Source organism: Loxodonta africana, chromosome 8 (assembly GCF_030014295.1).
Source record: "Loxodonta africana isolate mLoxAfr1 chromosome 8, mLoxAfr1.hap2, whole genome shotgun sequence".
Lineage (NCBI taxonomy): Eukaryota > Metazoa > Chordata > Mammalia > Proboscidea > Elephantidae > Loxodonta > Loxodonta africana.
Window position 1 is genome coordinate 41245572 of NC_087349.1, and position 12325 is coordinate 41257896.

The following is a 12325-nucleotide window of genomic DNA, read 5'->3' on the forward strand; positions in this document are numbered from 1 at the left end:
ATTGTATATTTAAAAATAAAGTATGAAAAAATGAAATTAGAAAGCACAAACTTTCAACCTGAAGGATAATAAAGCTACCTTTGTGAAGCATTACAAGTTTAATTCGTTTTTGCATAGACTTTTCAGCCTGCCGCAATGTTAGTTGAGTGTTGCGCGGACTATGGACGCACCTGGAAAGTGTTGAAGTATTTCGCAAAAGACTGTGCTGCTTCCTTTCCCGACATCTCATCTGGCCAGGCCCAGGAAGTGGGAGACCTTGTCTGTGACTCCAAATATTCAGATATTGAACCCTCAACTGGTGGTGAGGTCGCAATTCCTTCCTTGGATTTCTTTTATTTAAATGAAACTTTAAAAAAATCTGGTTACTTTAGATTTTTTAAATTTTGGTAGTGTTTACTGAAACGTAACTTGAGCTATTAGGTTTTTTTTAAGAATGAAAAGTGTCCAAATTGAAATGGGTTCAGAATCCATCTCAAACATAGATAAAGAGCAAATACCACCCCCCCCCCAAAAAAAAAGACCTGTAGCTGTCAAATCGATTCCAACTCATAGCGACCTTATAGGACAGAGTAGAACTGCCCCCCGGGTTTCCAAGTAGTGCCTGGCGAATTTGAACTGTCAACCTTTTGGTTAGCAGCTGTAGCTCTTAACCACTATGCCACCAGGGTTTCCAAAGAGCAAATACATTATAGGAAATAATCCTGAAGGTTAGTGGGGGATGAAATTCAGCCCACACCCCACTCACAAGCCTGAGCACCTGGCCCAGGGCCCCTGTTCTAAACCTTGCAAAACAGCCGCATAGGCTAGCAGTAGTCCTAGTCCTGGATTAGCTGTCTCATCTCCATGACTGCTATGCAGACAGATTCTGCAAGAAATACCCTTCTGAGCAAAGCTGATGACCAGCAGAGGGTTAGAGTGAGACTGCGATTAGGGGGCAGTATTTTCTCAGGTAGAGCAGAGAGAATTGGTGGCAGAAGGCAGCTCCAGAATCCCTGCCAGATCCCAACTTAATGACAGCTTGCTGAACTGTGAGCCTTCCACTTCACCCCAGTCCAGCTCGAGAGCTCTTTCCACCAGCGGTATCACCACTTCTGTCTATATGGACCAGTTGGCCATACAGACCCAAAAGGTGACTGTTTAATCATCTTCATTCTTTTTCATTCTTGATAGTTTTGTTTATATGTTCACCCAGGTAATAATCTGTATCCAACACCAGCTAGCACACAATAGTTCAGGACTGGCATGTAATAGTTCACTTCCAATAAGGTCAGGATCTCTTCTTTAAGAGATTTTTTGACAATTGTGTTTTTGGGTAGAATACCACGAATTTACCTACATTTGTTTTACAGGTTGTTTTAAAGGTTTTGGATCCCAGCTTTGAAATAGAAAACCCTTACAGTCCTTATATCCAGGGTATGAATCACTTTATAATTTTCATATCAACTTCTTTTTTTTAATTTCATAGTACGAGGGTGTATTCCTTATTGCGTTTCTGTAGAATATTAAGGGGATATCAGCCAAGGAGGGTTCCTTGAACCAACGCAACCTCAGTTTACTTTGATTCATTATTTTCCTTTCTCTAGACCTTGTGACACTAACAAACCTGAGGATAAACTTTACCAAACTCCATACCCTTGGGGATACTTTGCTTGGAAGGAGGCAGAATGATTCCCTTGACAAATACTACTATGCCCTGTACAGGATGGTTGTTCGAGGGAGATGCTTTTGCAATGGTCATGCGAGTGAATGTGGCCCAATGCAGAAAGTGAGAGGAGATGTTTTCAGCCCTCCCAACATGGTGAGTTATGAATTCAGAAGAGGAGTTGGCCCTTCTGACTGCCCTCCACTAGCCTGGTGCTGAGTGTAGATCAGAAGTGGCAGCTTTGTATTGGGGCAGGTAGTGTCCAACCTGACCCAACAGGCCATCTAGAGGAACTTCTGGTTCTCTAAATGGATTTCCTGTGGGTTCTCCCACACATTGGGCATCCAGCAAAGACCATGGTTGTATCACTGAACTAATGAGCAGAATTTTTGATTTCAAGATAGCCCATCATTCCCTCTCTTGCTTTCTGTTTGTATTTTAGGGAATAGGGATTTGATGGGGATGAACCATAATCTCACATTCATTCTCTGACAAAAATTGATTGAAGGCTTGTTGTGTGTAATCCCTTGTGCTCAGTGATAATGTGTGTCAGTAACACCTGATATGGGGAAAATGGCCAATTCAAGTCACTTCCTTCCACTACAGAGACTGTGTCTTCCCATTGCAGATCTCTCCTATCTTGAGGCTTGTCTTAAAACTTTGAGGTAGTAAAAGGATTATATTTCTCTGCAGACCTAGTGGCTGCTAATACTTTTAAGCTATTTATTAGGCATAATTATACAAGCCTTGATGTTAAGACTATTGTACCTTCACACTCAGCTTCCTCTAGGTGTCACTGGAAATAGTTTCTCCCTTTGCAAAATGCACCGTTGAGAGCATTTTGTGAAAACCCAAAAGAATCACACACTTATCCCCAAATTCTTTCCCTTTTCTAACTCCCTATTCTCCCTTATGCTTCTAAGTCACTCCATACACACACACACCCCATGTCCTCCCCTGTCCTTTCCCTCCTTTTAGTGAGACTGCAACAGTCTGCCCTGAAACTAGAATTCAGAAAAGCTAAAAAATGTATTGTAAGTGTTCACTGAGCATCTTAACTTTTTTTGTTGTACTTTAGGTGAAAGTTTACAACTCAAGTTAATTTCTCATACAAAAATTTATACACATATTGTTTTGTGACATTAGTTGCAATCCCCGCAATGCGGCAGCGCACTCCCCCTTTCCACCCAGTTCCCTGTGTCCATTTAACCAGTTCCTGTCCCTTCCTGGCTTCTCATCCTACCTCCGGACAGGAGCTGCTCATTTGGTCTCGTGTGTCTGATTGAACTAAGATGCACACTCCTCATGTATATTATTTTTTATTTTATAGTCCTGTCTAATCTTTTTCTGAAGAGTGGGCTTTGGGAATGGTTTCAGCTCTGGGTTAACAGAGCATCTGGGGGCCACAGTTTTGGGGGTTCCTCCAGTTTCTGTCAGACCATTAAGTCTGGTCTTTTTATGTGAGTTTGAGTTCTGCCCCACACTTTTTTCCTACTCCCTCCAGGACTCTCTGTTGCATTTCCTGTCAGGGCAGTCATTGGTGGTAGCTGGGTACCATCTAGTTTTTCTGGTCTCAGGCTGATAGAGTCTCTGATTTATGTGGTCCTTTTTTTTTTAGTCTCTTGGGCTAAAATTTTCCTTGTGTCTTTGGTTTTCTTTATTCTTCTTTGCTCCAAGTGGGATGGGACCAATTGATGCACCTTAGATGGCCACTCGCAAGCTTTTAAGACCCCAGACGCCCCTCACCAAAGTGGGATGCAGAACATTTTCTTAATAAACTGTGTTATGCCAGTAGGCCTAGATGTTGCCCAAAACTATGGTCCCCAGGCCCCAGCCCCAGCTACTCTGTCCCTCAATGTGTTTGAACATATCTAGGAAACTTCTTAACTTTTGCTTCGGTCCAGTTGTGCTGACTTCCCCGTATCATGTGTTGTCCTTCCCTTCACCGAAGTTTATCTTCGTCTACTATCTACTTAGTGAATTCCCCTTCCTGTCCCTCCTCACCCTCGTAACCATCAAAGAATGCTTTTTTCTGTGTTTGAATCTTTTCTTGAGTTCTTATATAGCGGTCCCATACAATATTTATCCTCTCGGGACTGACTAATTTCACTGGCATAATGCCCTCCAGATTCATCCATGTCATGAGATGTTTTGCGGATTCATCATTGTTCTTTATTGTTCCATAGTATTCCATTGTGTGTATCTACCATAATTTGTTTACCCATCTGTCTGTTCATGGGCACCTAGGTTGTTTGCATCATTTTGCTATTGTGAACAGTACCGCAATGAACATGGGTGTTCATATGTCTATTTTTGTGACAGCCCTTATTTCTCTAGGCTATATTCCTAGGAGTGGGATTGCTGGATCATATGGTATCTCTATTTCTGGCTTTTTAAGGAAGTGCCAAATCCTTTTCCAAAGCGGTTGTATCAAGAACATCTTAAATTTTTTTAAATGTAAAAGGTAGTTAAGCAAATAATAAAAAGTAGTCGAGGTTGGTATTATAATTAACATATGGGAAACTAAGACCAAGACAGGCCCCAGGCCTCGTATTTCATTTCCCATTTAAAGAACCCCAAAGTCCTGGAAGTTAAGCCCTCTTTTACCTCTTTATTTATCACCTGATGAAGGTTCACGGTCAGTGCATCTGTCAGCACAATACAGATGGCCCGAACTGTGAGAGATGCAAGGACTTCTTCCAGGATGCTCCTTGGAGGCCAGCTGAAGGCCCCCAGAACAGCACTTGCAGACGTGGGTGACAATGAGTTCTCGGCATAGGCTGAGGGTGCTCAATGTTTCCTTCTTTTGGAGAACATTTACTTCATGTCTGTGGGCTGCAGGCAACAAAGATTGAGAAACTTTGGCTCTCGGTTCCAATTTTGTGACATCCTAATATACTCAGTTAAGGTCCCTGGATGGCACAAATGTTTTACACTCAACCGTTAACCTAAAGGTTGGTGAGTCAAACCCATCCAGCAGTACTGTGAAAGAAAAGGCCTGGCAATCTGCTTCTGTTAAGATTTTAAAAACCAAAAGCCAAGCCTGTTGCCATCAAGTTGATTCTAATTCAAGGCAACCCTACAGGACTGAGTAGAACTGCCCCATAGGGTTTCCAAGGCTATAATCTTTATGGAAACAGACTGCCACATCTTCCTCCCATGGACCCACTGGTGGGCTTGAACTGCAGACCTTCTGATAGCACCTAAGCACTTAACCACTGTGCCATCAGTGGTCCTACTATTAAGATTACAGCCAAGAAAATCCTATAAAGCAGTTCCACTGTATAACACATAGGATTACCATGAGTTGGGACGGACTCAACGACAACCACCAGCAACATCTTCAATTATTACACATGAAAAAATCACAAAGTTCTCAAACTAACTTAAAAAATGAAACAACATTCATGATGAGTAGGACCTCTTCGGAGGCGGGGGAGGGCTGACTTGTAATTATAATATCGACCCCAGGAATTCTGGGAACACAAGATTTGGGACTATTTTCCTGAATAATCATACATTTCTGACCTTAAACCCATATGTCAGATAATAGAAGAGAAACGAGGTCCATGACTGAGTTTGACATGCTGTTATATTTTTTATAAAATATTTTGGCTAAAAAGGTTGTTTTGTTTTGTTTATAATAATATCTTTGGTGCCTCCAAATTTTGATGAACTTCCAAACAAATTTGTTATCCAGTTTCTTTTCCCAGATTTGGGAAAAATAAGTTTTGAAGGGGGTGGAAAGTTCACTAGAAATACTCTCACCAAAAAAAAAAAAAAAAATCTGTGAGAACCACAGTATACAAGACCCAGGAAATATGCAGTCTGAGGTTACACTGTTTACAGGGAAAAAACCAACAAGACAAACAGAACAGACATCACCACTAAGACAAACAAACTCCTCCAAACAGACCATCTTTCCTTCCTTTCTCCTGCTGAACCCCAGGTAGGATGAAAAAGGTGTCCAGCCTTCTTTCAGTCCTCCTGCCCTGTCATGAGGGAGAAGCAGGCCCGGGCTCAGGTGTGGTCAGCAGACCCAGGTTTCCTCCAGGGCCCACACTGCCCTCCTACAAGCCCTAGCCTCCTCCTCTGTAAATTGAGGTGTCTCAAAATGATGCCTTCTCCAGTGCTTTGCCAGCTCTAAAATCTCATCTCAGGATCCCAGTTGTTATGGACTGAATTGTGTCCCCTCAAAATATGTGTTGGAATCCTAATCTCTGTACCTGTGGATGTAATCCTGTTTGGAGACAGGATTTTCTTTGTTATGTTAATGAGATCATACCCAAGTAGGGTGGGTTCTATATCTAATCACTTCTGAGTGATAAAAAGAGTAGATTAGCACAGATGGGTTGGTGGCGGGTGGGTGCAGGGAATAAAGGCCATGTGAAGATTGCCAAGGAATGGAGGAACTCGGGGCTACAGAAGCTTAAAGCAACAAGGATCTTCCCACAGAGCTGACAAAGACAGAGTCTTTCCCTAGAGCCAGTGTCCTTGAATTCAGACCCCTAGACTCCTGAACCATGAGAACATGCGTTTCTGTTCTTTAAAGCCACCCACTTGTGGTATTTCTATTATAGCAGCACTAGCAAACTAAGACACCAGTACCCAGAAAATTTGATGTAAAAAATCTAAATTTACAAAACATAAACCAGTAAAATTACTCCTTACAGAACAACAACAGAAATATTACATTGTAGGGGTTCTAGATCACCCAAGTGATATAGAAGCCTGGGTAGTCAAGTGGTTTGTGATAGGCTGCTAACCTAAAAAGGCTGGCTGCTGGAACTCGCTCAGTGGCTCCTCAAAAGAAAGGCCTGTCAATCTGCTTCTGTAAAGATTAAATGCAAACCAAACCCATTGAGGTCAAGTCCATTCCAAGTCACAGCAACCCTAAAGGACATAGATAGCCGAACTGCCCCATAGGGTTTCCAAGGAGTGGCTGGTAGATTCCCACTGCCGACTTTTTGGTTAGCATCCAAATGCTTAACCACTGCCACATCTTCTCCCATGCAGCAACTGGTGGGTTCGAACCACGGACCTTTCAGTTAGCAGCCAGCACTTAACCACTGTGCCTTCACCACTGCATAACTAGGCCTCGTCTAGTAAACCCTATAGATCAGTTCTACTCTGTCACATGGGGTCACCACAAGTCAGAGCTGACTCCCTGGGAGCTAACAACAACAACATATCAAACGTTTCAGGAACACATTTTATAGAGCGTATATGAACAGAATCATAGTGCTGGAAGGATCCTTTGAATCACCTATTTTAACCCTTCTATTTTTTATTGGCACTGGGGTTGGGGATACTTGATGTTTCTATAAAAAGAAGATGGAGTGGCTAAAATATGCCCACGATTAGAAAATGTAGTGATTAGTTCATGAAACCCCGTTAATCCCAAAACCTCAGCTAGTCTCTCAGTAACTCTCGTCCCTTCCCTGAGCGTGTAACTGTAACGGCCACTCTGACCGCTGTCACTTTGACATGACCGTGTACCTGGCCAGCGGCGGCCTAAGCGGGGGCGTATGGGAAGACTGCCAGCACCACACCGAGGGGCAGCACTGCGACCGCTGCAGACCCCTTTTCTACAGGGACCCCCTCAAGCCCATTTCGGATCCCTACACATGCATTCATGAGTCCCCAGCCTTGGATCCTGTCCTTTCCTCTTGTTGGAGCAAATCCCCATGGGCTCCCAGTCCCTGCTGCCTAACATCACCTCCAAACTGCTCTGGTTTGGGGGAATAAAACCAAACCAAACAAAAAGGCACCTGGTATAGTGGATTCTGACTCATGGTGGCCACGTGTGTTACAGAGTAGAACTGCTCCATAGGGCTGTAACCTTTATAGAAGTAGGTCGCCAGGCCTTTCTTCTGTGGCTCTGCTGGGTGGGTTGGAACTGCCATCCTTTAGTTAGGGCAATAGGGAACTGCCAACAACACTTCAGTTTTAAAAACCTTTTCTTCCCCTAGACAAAATGGGCCTAGTTCTGTCCCAGTAATCTTGCAGCAGAGGTCAGAAGCTATTCTGGATTCAACCAGGAGGAGGTGATGGTTTCAAAAGTTGCAGCAGACACCCTCAGTATCCTAGAGGGCAGCTCAGGAAAGTAGCTAAAGTAGTGAAATTGGCGAAAACGTTTTATTTGCCGTAGACAATTCAATTTGTCCTGCTTGTTTTTTTGTCTCCCTCTCCTTTTTTTTTTTAAACCTTTAAAAATATTTTCATTTTACCTTTAATTTCAGCCTTGTTAATGAAATGTTTCAAGCGTGCAAAGAAGAGTAGAGGATGATATATCAAATCTTCATCTTTTCTTTACCCTAATCAAACCTCAATCTTAGTCAAAACTTAATCTTTTACCTGATAACTTCCAGAACTTCCTTTAATAAAACACACAGGCACACTTGATGTCCCAGCTGCACGTCTGCCCTGTTTGTCTCCTTCCCAGGGATAAACTCTCATATATTTGGCATTTATTCTTAAAATGTTTTTTACACTTCCACACATTTTTGTATCCACAAACCATATACATCGACACGCTTGCAAATTTTAGACAAATGGTATCATGCCTTAAGCAACTTGAGTACTCCCTTTAGCTTAATATTTTTGAGATTTGTCCCTCTCAGGTATCATTAGTTCTTTAATTTTAGTTTTCTTATAGAATTCCTTCCTATAAATATGACAAAATGTATTTGTCCCTTCTTCTTTTGATGCCGCAATACACGTTCCTGTATGTGTGGCCTTGTGCACATGCGCAAAGACTGTCCCTGCGATATATAAACTAGAAGAGGAATTACTGAGCCATAGGGTATGCCCTTCTTCAAAGTGGCTAGGTACTATTGAATTGTCCCCTGAGCCACTGTACCAATTAAGACTCCCACCCTCACTCAGTGTACGAGAGTTCCCATTGCTCTATATTCTTATTGATGCTTGGTTTTGTTGCATTTGAATTTTTGCTGACGTTGGTTTTTCCACACTTTAATTTTTCCTAATGAAATAGTATCTCATCATTGTTTTGATGGGCATTTCCCTGCAGGACTGGGACTAAGGTGAAACCAGCAAAGCACCTAGGTCCCAAAATTTAAGGCAGGACTCACTTTCAGGGTCAGGTAAGTGCATGACTGACACTTGAACAAGCCTGAGAGAGTGCCACCTTAAATTTTGCACCATAGTTCCAGCCCTGCTGTACATTCTTGCATAGATAAGTACTCCAGCCTGATTTCAAATACCCAGTGTCGATAACTGGGTCTGAGATTTTACCCTAATTGCAAACTAATGAGTTAGCCTGATACTCTTTCATGGATACTGGCAGAAGACACTAGACTCCTGGGCCAAAGACAGGAGACTTTATCACAGCATTGCAAGTAACAAGGGCATTGGGTTGTGTAGGCTCAGGTTTCCCTTTGCTCCTCAAGTCCTGTGGGCGTTACACAAAGGATCCCAGATGGATCTTGCACACCTAGTGAGTTTGTGCCTCTGCTGAGAAACTCTGAGCTTGGAGAAATCATTGCTTTTATAGCAAAAGGAAGCAAGCCTGCTCTTTTTCTGAAGAAGAGGTTACCTCATCCCTCAAGGTTGCTTTCTGCAAACAAAACTGAGAAATGACCTGAGTAAGTAGAAGCCTGGGCCTTGTATTGTTGGCACACTCAGCAAGAATGTTCAGGACACTCGGGACCCATAGAGGGTTGCCTCTCCCAATACGTAGAAGTCCTGCTTCTTAGGCTATATCATTAATGTACGGTTAAGGAGGTGGAGGGGGGAACCTGGTATGAAACTGTAACTTCAAACTGTAAATCATCATAAAACATAAAATAGAATCTTATTCAGTAGCTACCTGTTATGAACTGAATTGTGTCCCCGCCAAAATGTGTGTCAACTTGGCTAGTCCACAATTCCCAGTATTGTGTGACTGTCCATCATTTTTGTCATCTGATGTGATTTTCCTATGTGTTGTAAATCCTACCTCTATGATGTTAATGAGGTGGGATTAGTGGCAGTAATGTTAATGAGGCAGGACTCAATCTACGAGATTGTGTCTTAAACCAATCTCTTTTGAGATATAAAAGAATCAAGCAGAGAGCTGGGGACCTCATATCACCAAGAAAGAAGCACGTCCTTGGGGTCCTTGCACTGAGAAGGTTCTCAACCAGGGGAAGATTGATGACAAGGGCCTTCCTCTGGAGTCGACAGAGAGAGAAAGCTTCCCCTGGAGCTGGCATTTGGACTTCTAGCCTTCTAAACTGTGAGAGAATAAACTTGTTTTTTAGAGCCATCCACTTGCGGTATTTCTGTTATAATAGCACCAGATAACTAAGACACTGCCAGAATGCATTTAATATCCTAGATTTCAAACTTTAAATCATTATAATGCAGAAAAAGTAAAAATGAATTTTTTGCTAATATTACTCAATAGACAGCTGATTGCACAAAATTTTATAGTCTGTTCAAAACTGACACAAAAAACTGGATTCTCAGAAAATTCACTTTAAAGCATTCTTTAGAGTCATTTCCTAATTGTCCTACAATTTTTACCAGAACTTGTAATTACACACACGCACACATACAACTTTTACTAATATTATAAAAGCTAAGTGTTTCTAAAAGAAAATGAAATTGCTCTGAGGTGGAATCAAGGAAATACAATGTTTGAAACAGATAATCTAGGAATCTGGAAAGATATTTGGAAAACAAATGTTTTCAAACACATTAAGCAAAGTCTTGTTCCTTAAGAACCACTTACTGTTAACCTTGGTGGTGCTTTTGAAGGAAAGAAACCAAGGACAGAAAATCAGTACCCCAGTCGTGAAATTTGAAAGTCATTCTTTGTGAGCAAGGAATTTTTCCATGAAAGAAAAATGAGGAACTTGTAACAAACTACCATAATTAGACTCCCCAGCATCAACTGGTTTACCTAAACACATGTCCTCTTCCAGTTTACCTAAACATACATGTGTATACAAATGACGTATATTAAGAAGACCAATTAACATTCTCACATAAGGTTTCTTGACATTGTCCTTATTTGAATCTAAATATTTACATAATCAGATTCCAGACATAAGAGTTGACTAATTTTAAATCTTCTATGATTAAAACACAGTCAAATATGATAAAGAAAAACAAAAATTTGGTGACCTCTGCCATTGATAATAAAAGTTCTCTGGAATTAGACCATGTGACACTAAGAGATTTTATTGGACTTCTATCTTAAAGGCTATGACTGAGGTTTATTTCAAACTAAAGTTTATAATCCACTCACCCACATCCCTCTTCCAAGTGATACTTCTGTGCACAGCTAAATTATACTCCGGAACTCAATGCTAACCTTTTGGAATGTCTCCCAAATAAAGCTGAGCTTTTTACTTTTGGCCACTTCTAAAATGAATCCAGCTTGTTCCTTCTTTTCAGGAAGCAACTGGCTTGAATTAGAAGAAAAGTGTGGTTTTTCCAAACTAAACAGAACCTGATACTCTTTTTTCCATAGTGCCTTAGTTATCTAGTACTGCCAGAACAGAAATACCACAAGTGGGTGGCTTTAACAAACAGAAATTTATTTTCTCATAGTTTGGGAGACTAGAAGTCCGAATTTAGAGAGCTGGCTCCAGGGGAAAGCTTTGTCTCTGTCAGCTCTGGGGGAAGATCTTTGTCTTTTCAGCTTCTGCTTCCTGGCTCCTTGGAGATCTCCATGTGTCTTGGCATCTATCTTACCCCATCTCTTTTATATCTTAAAAAAGAGATTAACTCAAAATACACCCTATACTAATCCAGTGTCATTAACATGACAAAGAAAACCCATTCCCAAGTGGGATTAGAACCACAAGCATAGAGGTTAGGATTTACAACACATATTTTGGGGGGACATAACTCAATCCATAACACATAATAAGATTTTATCACTGGTCACTATCCAGTAATAATCGAAAGACTCTGTTAGACAACTGTTTGCTTCAGTGACACCAAACAATTGATTTGACCGGGTTTTTTCCATTAAGCTCACTAAACTAAATGGTTGTTATGTACACACAACTTTTTTTTTAAGGGTTTTGTTTTATTAATCCAGAGAAGACGTGTATAAATACGGACATGAGTGTTTCTTAAAATCAGGATATCCATCTATGTTTATTGCATTCCTCAAAAGAGGAATCCTTTGGAAACACAGCACTACAAAGCTACAAGAGACCTTGGTGTTCATCTAATTGTGCAACCCTAACTGTTTGAAAGTTTTTCCTTACACTAGATTAAACTCTACCTTCGATAACTCCTACCCTCTCGTCTTTGTTCTGCTCTCTGGAATTATTCACGCTATCGGCTTCCTTTTCCATCTGACATTCCTTCCTTGAGTTGTACAAGTTCCTACTAAAAAAATGGTTGCTATTTTTGTCGCTCTTTTGCTACCGGTGAATGTTCCAGAATCTCTTCATCCAAGCTTTTGTACCACTAGCTGATTTTCAAAAAGAAAACAAGGATTTGAACATTTCTTATTGTTTTCTCCCTTTGTTTCTTGTAGGTGTTCCTTCCAGGGAGGATCAAAAAGAATTATAGTGTTTATCCTTCTGATGTATTTTTCTGTGATGGGTGTTTTAGTTACCTAGTGCTGTTCTTCAAAATACCACAAGTGGATATTCTCTTACAGTTTAGGAGGCTAGAATTCAGGGCACCAGCTCTAGGGGAAGGCTTTCTCTCTGT

At 41.2% G+C, this 12325-nt stretch overlaps 1 protein-coding gene across 1 annotated transcript in view; it reads left to right on the forward strand.

Moving 5' to 3' along the window:
* Positions 1-12325, forward strand: part of LAMB4 (laminin subunit beta 4) — a 107492-nt gene that overhangs the window by 15311 nt on the left and 79856 nt on the right. Inside the window, 5 exon segments of the mRNA XM_064290398.1 lie at positions 118-306; positions 1350-1413; positions 1584-1798; positions 4274-4394; positions 7089-7277. Coding sequence (XP_064146468.1) covers positions 118-306; positions 1350-1413; positions 1584-1798; positions 4274-4394; positions 7089-7277 — 778 coding nt within the window.